The 15,580-nt window shown below is 37.1% G+C and overlaps 1 protein-coding gene across 1 annotated transcript in view; it reads left to right on the top strand.

Annotated features, from left to right (window-relative positions):
• Nucleotides 1-4,323: 4,323 nt before the first annotated feature.
• Nucleotides 4,324-15,580, top strand: part of Palmd (palmdelphin) — a 49,287-nt gene continuing 38,030 nt past the window's right edge. Inside the window, exon 1 of the mRNA XM_047556852.1 lies at nucleotides 4,324-5,021. Coding sequence (XP_047412808.1) covers nucleotides 4,977-5,021 — 45 coding nt within the window. The 5' untranslated portion in view covers nucleotides 4,324-4,976. The remainder of the gene's footprint in view (nucleotides 5,022-15,580) is intronic.

Below are 15,580 nucleotides of genomic sequence, written 5' to 3'. Positions count from 1 at the left end.
AGAGTACCCTAGATGAAAATAAAACAGCCTCTTCTCTTGCAAAATGTGTGGTCACCCTACTCACAGAACTCTGTCTGACCCACTTAATCCATGGGTGAGGGTGGTGCCCCAGGACCTAAACACCTCTTGAAGGTCCTACCTCTTAATATTGTTACAATGGTGATTGGATTTCTTTTTCTTTTTAATTTTAAGACAAGGTCTCACTAAGTTGCTTGGGGCCTTGCTAAGTTGCTGAGGCTGGCCTTGAACTTGCAATCCTCCTGCCCTTAGCCTGCCAAGTCAATGGGATTACAGTCATGCATCACCATGCCCAGCAGGTGATTACATTTCAATGTAAGTTTGGGAGGTGACATTCAAACCATAATAAGGCACTTTCGGCCTCTGGATTCAGACCTTCTGAAGGTTATGAAGAATTCTGATGACCTTTCCTTTTATAGAATATTGATGCTTTTTTATTATTTTTTCCACAGGTACTCACACTTCATATTTCCTACCTTCCAAATAGATCTTCCTACCTAGTATTTCCCTCTTCCTGTGTGTTCCAAGGAAAGTTGACAATTTTCTTCTCCTGAAATATGAATCTGATCTTTTCTCTCCCGCTCCCCTCATTCACTTCCATCGCATCAAGTTCTATGTACAGACAGGTATTTCTGTCAGTCTTTCTGTATAATTCTTCTCTCTACTCCAGGCAGGATTGTCTCCTTCCTGGACCTCTACCACATTGTATTTCCCTCCCTCTCATGTTTAGAAATGTCTTTTCTGCATTTTAATTCTGTTTTTCCCTATGATAGCTGTCCTTCAACTCACATTAACCTCTACCTTGCATAATTTTTCTTGGTGCCACATGCCACTGCCCTGCACTATGCCTCACCATCCTGGCCTCAATTAGTTCCACTGCCCACACTTCGGTTCAGCAGAGAACAACGATATCTGTTTCACTATTTTTTACCTTTATTTACTTCACACATGCGTCTTACCTCTCCAATCAGTCAGCAAATGCATTGTAAGAAGAGACACTAATTCAGAATCTCTCATACCCTTAACTCCTGAAATAAGGTCAGCTAATGAATTATAACTTTTAACTCTTGCCATCCTCATTTACTCTGGTTGGCAAAGAATAAATAATTTAGTAAGCCACCTTAGTAAGATAATCGAAAGTAGCAAAGTTCTATTGAATATCTGTTTCACAAAGGCTGGATTTATCCATGAATACATAGTTAACATTTAATGGATTCTAGCTCAATAGAATATGATATTTTGTGAAAAATGATTCTAGACATTTTGTGATCTGGTTTACTTCTAAAGATATAATAGATTTTATAAATCTGAGACTTTGTTCCTAAACTCCAAATTCCATATTCAATTGTGCTATTCAACATCTCCATGTAGATAACTAATTGACTTGTTGAAAACTGAGTTCTTGGTATTCATCCTCATTCCAAAAAAAAAAAAAAAAAAAGGAAAAAGAAAACAAAAAAACTCACCGAGTTTCCTATCTCATCTGATGGCAATTTGCATTTGCTCAGATCAAGAGTCTTAGAATTATCCAAAATCTCTTTCTCTCCACCTCTATCACCAATTTCAGGAGATCCTGTTGGTTCTAACAAGAGTATTAAACTGTGGATTCAATCAATGCCCACTGTCCTCACTGTTCCCACTCTAGACTAAATCGACCACCATCTCTCACCTGGATTGCAACGACATCCTACCTAGTCTCTTTTTCCAACCTTGCAAAACTTTCTCCTACTCAGAACATCTCAGGGACTTCTCACTCCACACAGTGAAACCTAGAGTCCTTTCAAAGGTCTAGAAGATCATGCTTGAATTGGAACCTGTGACATTTTCAGCTACATCTCCTGTTACTCCTCCTGCCCTCCCTCTTGTCTAACCACCTCGCTCCTGTTCTTAATAATGTACTAATGATGGCCCACCCTGCAGCCTTCTTGCAGGGTCTTCCTGATAGACTCTTCCCCCGGTATCCTAACTCCCACCTCTCCTTTAAGGCCTTATTCAAAGGCTCCCTTCTCACTGAAGTTATCTTAATGACCCTATTCTAAATTGAGGTTTTTATACTCAGCTACTCTTTCTTTTCATAACATTATCACTGTGGTTATCATGAGAAAGTGCATCTCAGGCATCCAAAATTGACCAAGGGTCTCAGATGATGAACTCTGAAATCCAAGCTGTGCATTTGCCTCCAGGCTGTGTTTTCCAGGGGCTTCTCCTAGGCAATGATTGAACATGATAGGAATGCTAAAGTAGACTCATTCCTGGGACACACAGGACCATTCTGGTAAGCTGACTTTGGCTCCAGGACTCTCTGAAGACCTTGATAATATTCCTTAGACTGCCCTGCAGATTAAGCTGTTTCCATGCAACTTTCCCTCCCTCTCTCTCTCACTTGGATCTCCCATACCTTCCCAACTCCAGCCTTTTCTGCCCTCTTCCCCATTTTCTCTCCTATATTTATTTCTCCTAATAAAATTTTGCACATTTAGCCCACCTTGGCATTTGTTTCTCAGAAGATTCAGAATAACATAATCACTTTCTCACCTATTATGTTCTACTTGTTTATTACATTTATCCTTTACTACCTGCTACAAGATAAATTCCAAGAAATCAGGAATTTTGTTCACTTATATATCCCAAACACTTAGCATGGTGTTGGACAAGTGCTTAATAAATATGTGCAGGATGAATGAACAACAAATGCTTTTAAAATTAGCAAGTGCTTGTATCATCAACTACACAAATGAATAAACACAAGATAATACCAATCATTCATCCCAACTTTGCTTCTTTAATTCTCCGATCCTCTTATTTTATCTAGTCTTCCATTACACTAGAGAAACCTTTGTATTTCCTATAGCAAAAATGAGATTTGAGAGAAAAGTCGATTTTAGGAAAAGATCCAGATTAATAATTGGAGGACTGCCAAATCTGTTCTGGGCAGCAAATATGCAGTTAGTTCTGAGATTTTTACCACTGCTACCATCTTGTCTTTAATTTCAGCCAAGATCTGCAGATAAACAAAATTTAAAGTTTTGAAGGTTTGATTTTTTTTTTTTAAGTTTAAATATCCATCCAGTAGTAGCGAACTTGGCCCATGCCTAATCAATTCTTGGACTCTGTAGTCCCCCTAAGTGTCTCTTTTGAAGATGTAAAAACAAAGATAAACTACTCTCAAGTATGATTTCAGACCCTTGAAACTGCTGCACTTCATCTTGGGATGACTGACTAGTAATATGGGCTCTGTGATTTGGAACTTCCAAAATAAATTTTAAAAAAATATATTATATATATATATATATATATATATATATATATATATATATGAATGTATATGGAAATCTTATTTCATTCGGGCCTCTAAATTTCTGTAGAGGAGAATTCCATAGGATTCTGTCGAAGGATCTTAAACCAGTTGTAAGTTTTCTGCAAGCTGGATGGAAGAGGAAGGTGGATCCAACTCTTCATAAGTACCAACTTAAGCATCAACCTGTTCCTTACCTTGCTTGTGTCCTTTGACAGACGTTGATGACAGGCTGTTGTAAGACCAGACAACTGAAGTTCCAATCCTGACTTTGCTGCTTATTAGCTATTTGGCAAATTACCTTCCTGAATCTGTTGCCTCATTTTTAAATAGGGATAACACACCTATCATTCAGCACCTTGTCTGATAAATAGGATATAACTCTTTTCCCCACAGACAGTGCTCAGTAAATATTAGCCATTACTATAACTAATATCAGAAACACAAAGGAAATTAAACCTTATATTCAATGTTTGGTTTGTCTTTTTAACCTCTTCAGCTGTGTTAATATGAAGGTGCTTGATAGCATCCAAACATGTAATAATGAGGTAGATGGTAATTAGGGTTTACTACATCAAAATTTAATTAAAGAACCACCAAGGAAAAGAAAACAAAGTCCATTGCAAAGCTTCCTAGTCTCTGCTTTGACCTAAGAGCTTCACTGGGTTTCGCTCCTGTTTTCTAAAGGGCAAGGGAACGTCCACGTGGTGCTGGGCTGCCAGCAGTTACAGAACATCTCGTCACACTCGCAGAGGCTCACTCCTTTCTCTTGCGTAACTGGTGAGGTCAAAATGGGCACCTTCATGGAAGCCGAGAGTGCCATTTCTGAATGAGGTCCAAGAAAGAACTGCATTCCATAGAAATCCAAGTTGGGCACCAGCAGAGCATGGTACTTGCTGTTTAAAGCTCACTGAGCACTCCTGGTGGGTCAGCTTTTTAATATCATCACCTTAACACCTTTGATTCCTCCATGATCTGAAATTCCAAAGTTTGCAACAAACTGCTGTAGATGGGAAAGAGGGGGAGGAGGACAGCCCATGTAAATTTACCACTATGTGGAGTTCTAAAGTAACTATTATTGTCTAAAGCCAAACAGAGAGAAAGACAAATAAGTGACTTGGCACTTCTGTCCAGCCGAGGTGAGGCTCTCTCTTTGTAATCCTAGAGTGAGTGCAGGTGAACCAACTTCCTGCAAACACGCACAGATCCACGCATGTGGGGACAGCTGTGTGTTGCTGGAGCACAGTCTGATTAAACAGTGTGATGGTTCCCTGTGCCAATCCTGGAAAATGATGAATTGGGTAAGGAACAGTTAATAAGAAAATGTGCCTTGCTAACTGTGCACATTACAACAAAGAGCTGGCAGCTCCTGAAGGAAAAGGGCTTGTGCCGCTGCCGTTCAAACTTGTCAGTCAACTCGTGCCAGCAGCCTCAGCGTCTGCCTCCCCAGCACACCCTCATTACATGTGTCTGTCTGGCCTGATCTGTGCATCTGCTCGGAGACGCTCCTGACAAGTGGGGAATTTCTCCATTTCTCCCTGGTGCAAAGAACGGACTTCTCCCTGCCTCTCCCTATCACCCCAGCGCCTCTTCCCCAAGGAGCCTCTTTGATTTATGGTAGCTTTGGACTTCCTTCAGCGTCTGACTGTCCTTGACTTCTAGAATGGAAGAAGCTGAACTAGTGAAGGGAAGACTCCAGGCCATCACAGTAAGTCTGCATATGGTTATAACTCATTAAGGTGGTTGCTTAGAGGAACAGCACTGGTTGCTAGCTGTCCCTGTCGCTGAGCCCCCCTCAGTGGAAAAACAGATCCGTCATCCTTCGGTGGATCTATCTCTGCTTCTCTTAACCCTTGTGAACCTCTGTAACTCTTGGGCTTTAGAACCTGAGTGCAGGGCAAATGTTCCTGATTTTCACAAACAATTCCTATGCTTTAAACAACAATCAAAAGCTTTTCAGGCAGTCTGGCTAACTATCATTCATCTTTTGTGCACCTTAAAAATACAGTTTCTCCTTAAATTTGTATTTGACAGGCATTAGATCAAAAAGCAGATCCCCCACTTGGAAACTTTTTAAAGCAATGAATGCAGCAAGAAGTTTGATTCTTTTAAAAGGGAAAGAGAAAAAGAAATAAAACAAAAGATCTGAAACTTTTTATTTGTAGTGTATGTTCCAGAAAACCTAACAATTAAAATGAAGTTTGGTATATTTAAGCTAAGCATTGAACAAGAGAAAAGTAGGTAAAAGCATGTATCAGATTAATTCTCAGAGATCAGTTTCCAGTACAGTCATAAACTGAATAAGATCCTGATAGAGGAATGTGGTGCATGCAGTGGATTTGGAAAATATTTCGTTAATGCCGGGAAGAAAAATAGTGCAGTTTTTATGTTTGTTCTGGGAAAGAGTCAAAGCAACAAATGAACTACTTTTCTTAAATGATTCAGCTATTTAAACACTGCACTTGGCAGTAACCTGGAAATTTGTAACACAATCATTTATCATAGCTTCAACTTTTAATACAACTTTTTTAAGGAGAAAAAATCTTTGAAAATCAACACCCTAATTTCTCATATTTTTTGCCATCAAAATTTGAAATTAGCTATCAGGAAGAAATGAGTACTTTTTACAAACTGATGCTTAATCAGTGTGGTAGGAGGATATTTTTCTTGTCTCTTCAAATTCTCATAGCATAACAATAATTCAAATTCTCACAGCATAACTAATTTAAGGTTTTTATTAAATGAATATAGTGTCTTAGTTTTACCTAGAAAGGATTCAACACGTTGAAATGGTTTCTTAGCCATTGGTAAGGAACCAGGAGTCCATTGATAAGGCTGTCACTTTTCCATAATCCTTTTTTTAAATGTCTAACTTCTAATTATTATATTTTCCTTTCTTCAGAAAGCCTTGGCCTGGGTTGTTGTTTGTTTTGTTTTGCTGTTAAAACCTGACCACTGTTTCAGCTGTGCTGCTTGAAAGGACAGGAACTCCTCTCTGCTCTGTTGTTTTTGGCATGGGCCTTTTACATTACAGCTGTTGTCTAAAGGTTGCTTTACTGGACTGTGAGTTGTGTGGTCACAAGTTCTACTTTTTCTAGTGCTTCTGTCTCTTAATGAAATGAAATCATGTCCTCAATGAAATACAAGTAGACACGTCTGAATTTTCCTTTTTGAATTGGGGCACACCCTAGCTTAAGCCTGTGCTACCTCCAGTGCACCTTAAAACTCACACTGAAGTAGCACATGTTCCAAAGACATGGCTGCATGGAACTATTCAGGAAGATTAAGAATTTTCACTGAAGGTTCAAATGCAAGCAGGATCCTAATAATTTAAAAGCAGTGGAGGGGGTAGTAAGTTCCTAAATCTAGAGACACATGCATTTTTGATAATTAAAAAAAAACTAATTTTTGGATTATTCCATTAGCCTAAATGTATCCCATTAGAAAGAATTAAGCAAATTTCCAAAGCAAGGTCACAAAGTAATTGTAGCTTAGAAGTCATATACTTGCATAAAAGTTGTAGGGGGAAAATGGAAAAATTTTATGGGAACAAATTCCCATTAGCCTACACCTCACCAGGCTAAATCCAGTCACATTTGTCACCACCTAGAGGGGAAATGGAGCAGTAGTGTGTCCATGGAAACAACACATCACCCTCCTCCCTTCTAGGGCCCTGGAAATGCCAGCTTTCTCCACCCTGGCCTTACCCAGGAAGCCACCTCACTATTCCCTTTCTTCCTGGGAAAATTAAAATACATGGTATCCAGGAAGCTTGCAAGGATGATTTCTCTTTAGAAGTACTCATAATCTTCACAATCTCTGACCTAGACTAAAACTCAGAGTCAATCTTCTCATCTTAACCATTTTCCTACACTGAAATAACTTCCATGTACTTCGAGAGAAAAATCAGAAGGCAATTGCCTAATGAACCAAGACACACCAACTCACAGACTGCACTTTGGAAAAAAAAAAGAACTTTAATACTCTAAGATCTGTTTGAAATATAATCTTTGCTCCTATATTTATTCCACCTGATTTCAAGTGCCTTAAAAGTCATTACTTCCACTTCAAAGAATTGAAAAAATAAATGTATATGACTATAATTTGACAGAATCATGTGACAATCTTCCTCTTAAAAAAATTAGACACATTAAGTAGATGGAATGTGGCACTTGGGCTCTCTAACTGAAAATTAAATTACTGTGGTGATGCCATTCATTGTTTGTATCTGTAAATTGAACTTTAGACAGAAGTCTTCTCAAAGATTTAAAGACAGTGAATGCAAAATTATGAAAGTGCACAGAAATAATTGTTTAAAAGAGGCACTTCAGTGTAACAGTACTAAACGCACACTCTATGTAATTGCTTCTTTCATCTTCTTCCTTCATTGCTTCATCTATGTACCAACTCTTCCCTTCGTAAACCAGTGGTCAAAATACCCCTTCGCCAAAAGGTTCAGTTTGCAACAATAGTTTTTTAAAATACTGCTTCAAACTGATTAAATATTATTTTTCATACCTAAAACGTCTCCTGAGCCTATTTTTGAGTTGTACATAGTTTAACAAATACCTAATTTTGATGCAAAGAGAGAGCTATTGAAGTAGTAATTTGAAATTCACTTATAAGGTTGCTGGAACTGATGATACCAATGTGTCCAGCACTTTTGAGAGAAGTGGGATGAAGGCCCAAGTGTGTCCCCACAGAGTTATCCCTAAAGAAGAAATTCTGTAGAAGTGAGCATGGAAGAACAATAAAAAGGCCTGGGTAGATTTCCCTGAGGAACAGAAAGATCCCTTTAGGATGAGTAACTTTCTACACATTCTTGACATCCTCCGCTACAAGGAACATGTCTTATCTCCCTTCCTATGGGACCATTGGAAAAGACCATTCCTAATATGGGAATGCTCAAACTGAAAAACTCCTGGATCTGAAACTACCTAGAAATCATAGACTTGCAGAAACAGTTCTGTTCTAGGGTTGAGCTGAGATGAATTCTGAGAACTAGAATCAATTTATAGAGAACAGAATCAACAGAGAAGACAAGACAGTCGTTTATAGTCTCATTAAGGCCTAACTTTAACCATTAGGGATGTGTGTATCAACTCATGTTTTATACCTCATCAGACAGTCCCTCTTATGGGTGGGTTATTATGTTTGGCAAAGAAGTGTGACATAGCACATTTGTGGGGCCTTTGCTCAATTAATAGTTGTTAAGCACTTACTATGTGTCCAGCCTTCTACATTTAAATGAAAGAAGAGAAATAAGGAGCATTGGGAACCTCCTGAGTGAAGGTGGGAGTGGGTGGTAATTTTAAGGTGGGAGTGGTCAGGGTGTGCTTCACAGTTAGGGTGACAAATGAGCATAGCCCTAAGGGAGGGGGCACTCTGTCAAAAGTTAGACAACAGTAGGAATCACAAGTAGATGCACCTGTCTACAACTGCCTCCCTTTGGAAAGGAGCCACAGAAAGTCCTGACACTGGAATTTGAGCAACAGAGCCAGATTTGCCAGCCAAAGCTGCTCAAGATGAAAAAAAAAATAAATAAATAACAACAAAAATACTTCACATTTCCCTGGATCCACTCCTTATTTATTTCCACCCCCAAAGGTTATTTTTTTTTTTTTGACTTGTAAATACAGGAATTTAGGAGGCAAGAAGGTCTTTACGTAAAACAGAAATCTTCTTGTTCAAAGACCCATATTAAAACAATAACATAAATGCAGATGGGTTCTAATTATCTTTTTTTATATTTTTTAGTTGTTGATGGACCTCTATTTTTATTTATTTATATGTGGTGCTGAGAATCCAACCCAATGCCTCACACATGTTAGGCAAGGGCTCTACCACTGAGCCACAACCCCAGCCCCTCTATTCCTTTAGTTCTTGTTCCCCATCCTTGGGCTTTCCACCTCAGTTCCTTCAATATTTGGGATCTTCTTAAAGTCAATAAAATACCTTATGACCCAAAGGCAGAACATGCTATGGAGTTTGTAGGGCCCAATATACAAGGAAAGGTGGCAACATTTGTTTAAAAATGTTATATTTTTTAATATACAAAATTTCAAGATGATGACACCAAAGCCTTAAACTAAGATCTGGGCCCATCTGAACATGATGCTCCATGTCATTTCAAAGGTCACTTGCCTAAGAAGCCAACCCTGTTCCTATATTCTAGGCAGCCATATGTATTTCTTCCTATTCATTCTACCTGCACAAATGAAAGAGTAAAACAAGAGCAAGCTAGCTTGGACCACTACCAAAGATATGCCTTATACTTTTTTTTGGACCATTGTATTATGTAGAGTTCTAAGAACTTCTAAAAGTAGTCGTGGTTAAAAGCATGCATAATGAACCATTGTTACCCACCATGTCTCAGAGTTAAGGCAAAGTTACAAAAACAACTTCTAATTTGTGGTGAGCATTCAAAGACATCCACAGGAAGATGGTAAATGAAGATGTAGCAATCTCCTCAATAAAGAAGCCCTAAGCCAGAATATTCAAACAATAACGCTGTGTACAATTTCCACAGTGCTGTACCAAGATTACATGTTTCTTCCAGAGAGGGAAAGATTTCTTCAAACAAATGTGCTATGCCACATTTCTTTGCCAAACATAATAGCCCACCCATAAAAGAGACCATGTGACCAGGCATAATAATTTTGATAGCTCATTAAGGAAACTGCTTTTCGATAACAGGGGAAGGTTTTTCCAGTGTGCTACAGAATGATAATGCTTACTTCACTAGATCCTCCACTGACAAGGATCCTCATGAACTTTCTGAACATTACAGAATGGTCAAAAGAATAATCTGCTTCTTAAGAAAACTGTGATTAAAACAAATTAGAGTTTAAGTGTCTAACTGTAGTCTAAGCAAATGGAGCCCTTGAATCAGGACTTCCCCATTCACAATTTCCAGTCTCAAACACCTAGCCTTCTTAAAATAAAAATATTTTAATTCACTTACACTGCAGTGATGTCATTTTGTGGAGAGACTCCGTAAAAATTGACTGCATTAAGAACTTCCCTCACCCAGAACAGTGTGGGATGGATACTTTCCTAAAACATCAAGAAGTCGGAGAGTGAGAACTGTACTTTCTTAACCTTTCTGTAAAGTCCTAGGGACTGAGAGGATTCAGTGAGCCATTGAAGACAAGGAACAGGGTTATCCTCTGAAGCTCTGAATGGAAATCTGTCCTAAGCAGCGAGTTTTCAGTGTATCATTGCATCAGTCATCCACACAGGGTGATGCAGCACAGGAAGAGGAGCTGTGACAGCTGTGGACCTGTGCTAACAAACCTAGAATATAAAGTGCATCTCTTAAGCAGAAGGATTCTAAGATTACTAACAATAAAGCAGCACCTATTCTTACACAACATTTAGGCTTTAAAAAAAAAATAAAATTTTCATTCATTATCTCATTGGTCCAAAGAGTTCTATGATTATTCTGACTATTTTCAACAACAGATGTTGCCATCTCCACTGCACATGTGATAAACCTAAGGCCAAGGATGATTAGTTAAATGGTAGAAACCAAATTTCTTCTGTTTGTCAGATTTTCTGACCACAACATCACAACAAACTCTTATAAACATCCAAACTGCAACCCTCACCTCTACTCAGAAGTTCCCTCGATTTCTGTGGCTCACTCTTAGAGTGTGAAGTGGAGCAAGGAGAAGAACCTTTAGAGGTTCTGCCTCTCTTAATCACATTTTCTAACTCAAATCAGGCCTCTACTCACTGCAATCTCCCCATACCTTCCTTAGCCTGCCAGGAGTAGAATGGGCAAAAGAGAGAAGGTGGTGGCATTTCTGAAGTGCTTGTTACTGTTTTAAAGAGGGTTGAGATGGAATCCAAGTCATTTCTCAGAGCATCCAATATTGAAAGCCCTGGTCACATCCTCCCCATCTGTCTCCATGGCACAGTCTCTAGCCTCCGGCCAGACTTCTTAATACCAAGACCTCTCTGCATCTCTCACAGTTCCTCCAACCATGAGCTCAGCACTAGCTGGGGCACCAATACCATCATGTGGATGAGTCAGTGAAGCACTGAACAATTACAATCAAGCTGAGAAGGGGGAATGCTAATGACTGACCTGCTAACAGTTTGCTTTTACACTGAAAACCAGGTCAAGCTTACCATCACCCTCAATAGCTGAGGGGTTTGTTTTGTGTTTGTTCCTTATCCTTGTTCTACTTTGTCACTAATCATTAGAATAAATGAGAAAAGATAGACAAAGGAATAAAAGAGTAGAACGCAAACTGGATTTCATTGGGAGCTCTCTTAGAATATATTGTAAGGTTGGGAAAGAAGACTAAAATTACAGAATGAAATGAGATTTAGCAAGTTTTTGCTTTTTGATTTGCTCCATAAGTTATTGTGATAACCACCATGTTCAATTCCCATGGCTATTTAAGAATGAGAGTATTCCAAAGTTAGATTCCGAAATTATCATAGGACCAAAAGAAAACATAGAGATTCTCTGTTCACATTCCCATCCTCTTCACTCCCTGCTTAGGAGCTGTGCACCTAGCTTCTCCTGGAATGTTTCCCATACCAGGTAGATCAACACCCTATTCCATTTGAGGACAGCTCTCTAGGTTGAAGAGTTCTGACATGATGCACCAGAGTCTGGTTTCCTTTACCTTGTTCTCAACCATCATGACTCCAACCACTGGTGCTATATAACTTCATTTTCTGGATTTTGATCATTTGATCATAGGCACTTTCTAGATACTCTCTAAAATGTCAGCATCACTGTTAAAAGTTGGTGCTGAGAGTTGAACAGGGTCCTCAGCAGAACAGAGCCCCTTATTTTGGAAACTGTATTTCTACTGATATATTTGGTAAGCAATAAGATGTGTGTAAAAATCATCACTGATGAAGCTACAGAAAATTAGGCTTAACTCAAGTTCTACCACTAGGTCAACTATATGACTTAAACAGACTTGTTCTCAGCGTCAGTGTCTGAAGTTAAGAATCATAATTAATTTGAAAGTTCTGCAGTCATATGTACAACTAATATATAAAAATCAACAGTTTTCTGAAAAGCAATAATTATTCAGAAAATATAATGTGAAAATATCCCATTTTCAGTATGTATAAAAAAATTTTTAAATGTTAAAACTTAAAAATAATACTAGTAAGGAGATGTGCTAGGTTTATATGAAGATATTTTTATACTATTATATCTATTATTATAAGAAATATGCAGGATTTATATGATAAAACTTTGCTAAGCAGCATAATATATGTGACCAGAAAGGCAACAATTCCTGGATAGTTAGTTTGAATTCAAAGTTGTCATAGACTTCCAAATTTATTTTAAATTTAATGGAATTTCAATCAAAATTTCTAAGAAAGCATTCACTTCTGGTTAAAGCATGAAATCTCTAAAAACAGAACAATTTGGCAAATGGTATAGGAAATCTCAAAAACCTTTTTATCCTTTGATGCAGAATTTCATTACAAGGAACTTACCAGACAAATAAAAGATATACACAGACATGGACATCCTAAGATATTCATAATATAACAGAGTCATTTCTTATAGTGCAAAAATGAAAACAAACTCAAAGTCCAAACATAAAGATTAATCAAATAAGTGTGCATGTGTGTCTGTGTGTGTGTGTGTGTGTGTGTGAGGGGGGGGGGAGGGAATAATGTATAGTTATGAAAAGTAATATAGAATACTATTTAATACTATTTAATAACATGGTATATCATTATATTCATGATCTATTAAAAGAAATGTCATATTGCAATGGATCAAAACCTTGAAATTAGACCAGAAACTGCACAACTTCTAGAAGTAAACATGGGGTCAGTACTCCAACTTTTAGACCACAGGCAACAACATTCTCAATAGGACCCCTAAAGCTCAGGAAATACTGCCAAGAGTTAATAAACGGGACAGCACCAAATTAAAAAGCTTCTGCATAGTAAAGGAAACAATTAGGAATGTAAAGAAATAACCTATTTAATGGGAGAAAATCTGCTATCTTCTTTTCTGGTAGAGGATTAATATCTAGAATATATAAAGAGCTCAATTGTAAGTGTTTGGCACCTTTGTCTAGTATTAGATTACTGTACTTATGTGGGTATGTCTCCATGTCTTCTATCCTGTACCATTGATCTACCTGTCTATTTTGGTGCCAGTACCACGTCGTTTTTGTTACTATTGCCGTAGAGTAGAGTTTAAGGTCTGGTATAGTGATACCTCCTGCTTTGGCTATTCTGGGTCTTTTGTTCTTCCAGATGAATTTCATGATTGCTTTTTCTGCTTCTATGAGAAATGTCATAGGGATTTTAATTGGAATTGTGTTAAATCTGTATAGCACCTTTGGAAGTATGGCCATTTTGATAATATTAATTCTGCCTATCCAAGAACATGGGAGATCTTTCCATCTTCTAAGGTCTTCCTCAATTTCTCTCTTCAATGTTTTGTAGTTTTCATTGTAGAGATCTTTCACTTCTTTGGTTAGATTGATTCCCAAGTTTTTTTTGTTTTTGTTTTTGTTTTTTTTTTGAGGTTTTTGTGAATGGAGTTGTTTTACTCATTTCCCTTTCAGATGTTTCATCACTTATGTATAAAAATGCTTTAGATTTATGTGTGTTGATTTAGTTAAAAATTTATTTATGTGATTTAAATATTTTGTAATTAGATGAAAATAATCTGTCAAACTATAAAATTTTGTGTTACTCTCCACACTGAGAAGTAAACTTAAATATATTTTTAACGGACAGTAAGGAGAGCCTGGTTTATTTAAATTTTGACAATATGAGATATAAAGACATTTTGCCATTTTTGCACAAAAGAGGATTAAAAGCTCTCTTGACATTTAATTCATATTTCAGATGTACTGTTGAATTATGTTAACTGATTTATATGGATTCAAAGAATGATTTATAAAAACTTTATAAAATAATATTTAAGAGATTAAACATTAGTTTAAAAAATAAAACACTTTATTTTAAAAAATAAATGAATAAATAAATAAAGAGCTCAAAATACTTTACACCCCTCAAAAATCAAATAACCCAATTAATAAATGGTCAAATGCACTAACCAGACACTTCTAAAAAGAAGAAATACAAATGGCCAACAAATACATGAAAAAATGTTCAACATTAGCAATTAGGGAAATGCAAATTAAAATTACACTGAGATTTCTCACACCCTAGTCAGAATGGCAGTCATCAAGAATACAAATGATAATAAAAAATGCTGGAGAAGCTGTAGAGAAAAAGAAACACTTTTACACTGTTGATGGGACTGTAAATTAGTTCGACCACAATGGAAATCAGTATGGAGGCTCCTCAAAAGACTACGCATGGAACCACTGTATGACCCAGTTGTACTTTTCAGTATTTATCCTGAAGAATTAAAGTCATCTCACTACAGTGATACATGCGTACCCATATTTATAGCAGCACAATTCATGATAGCCAAACTATTAAACCAGCTTATGTGTCCATCAACGGATGAATGGATAAAGAAAATGTGCTATATATACAAAATGGAATTTTATTCTGTCATAAAGAAAAATCAAAATTGCAGCATTTGCAAGAAAATGGATGGAACTAGAGACCATCATGTTAAGCAAAATAAGTCTGACTCATAAGATTAAAGGTTGAATGTTTCCCCTCATATATGGAAGCTAGAGAGAAAAAGGAAAAACAGAGGTGAGGCTCGATTTTCTAAAAATCAAAGGGAGATCAGCAGAGGAAAAGCCCAAGACATGGGAGGTGTGTAAGGAGGAGGGAAGCACTGGGGAGTGATACTGGCCAAATGACAACTTTACATTGTGTGCATGTACAAATATGTAAGAACAAATCACTTCAATATTAGTACAATATTGCACCAATAAAAATGTGGGAAAAAATTTCATATTGCAAAACACATAAAACATAATTCCAATTTCATAAATTATATCATGAAGCTATATTTCACATATAACATTATCAATATTTTATTATCTCTGGATAGTGATAATTCTATTCAGTAAAATTTTAAATTCCATCAAGGTATGTAGTTTTTTTTTTGTTGTTCATTTGGTTGTTTAGCTGGATTTTTTTTTTTTTTTTTTTTTTTTTGGTCAGGGAGTGAGGAGAGATAAGGAATTAGTTGGGTTTTCAATTTCGTTTCTGTTAGAATTCAATAAAATTAATCCAAGGTCCATTTGGAAAAATAAGTTATTGTTAATCAAGAGTTTTTTTCATAAGAACAATAAAGGAATACTTGCCCAATAAACTGTTAATTTACCTCAC

Source organism: Sciurus carolinensis, chromosome 1 (assembly GCF_902686445.1).
Source record: "Sciurus carolinensis chromosome 1, mSciCar1.2, whole genome shotgun sequence".
Lineage (NCBI taxonomy): Eukaryota > Metazoa > Chordata > Mammalia > Rodentia > Sciuridae > Sciurus > Sciurus carolinensis.
Note: the sequence above shows the minus strand (reverse complement) of the source record. Positions and strands in the feature narration are given on the sequence as shown.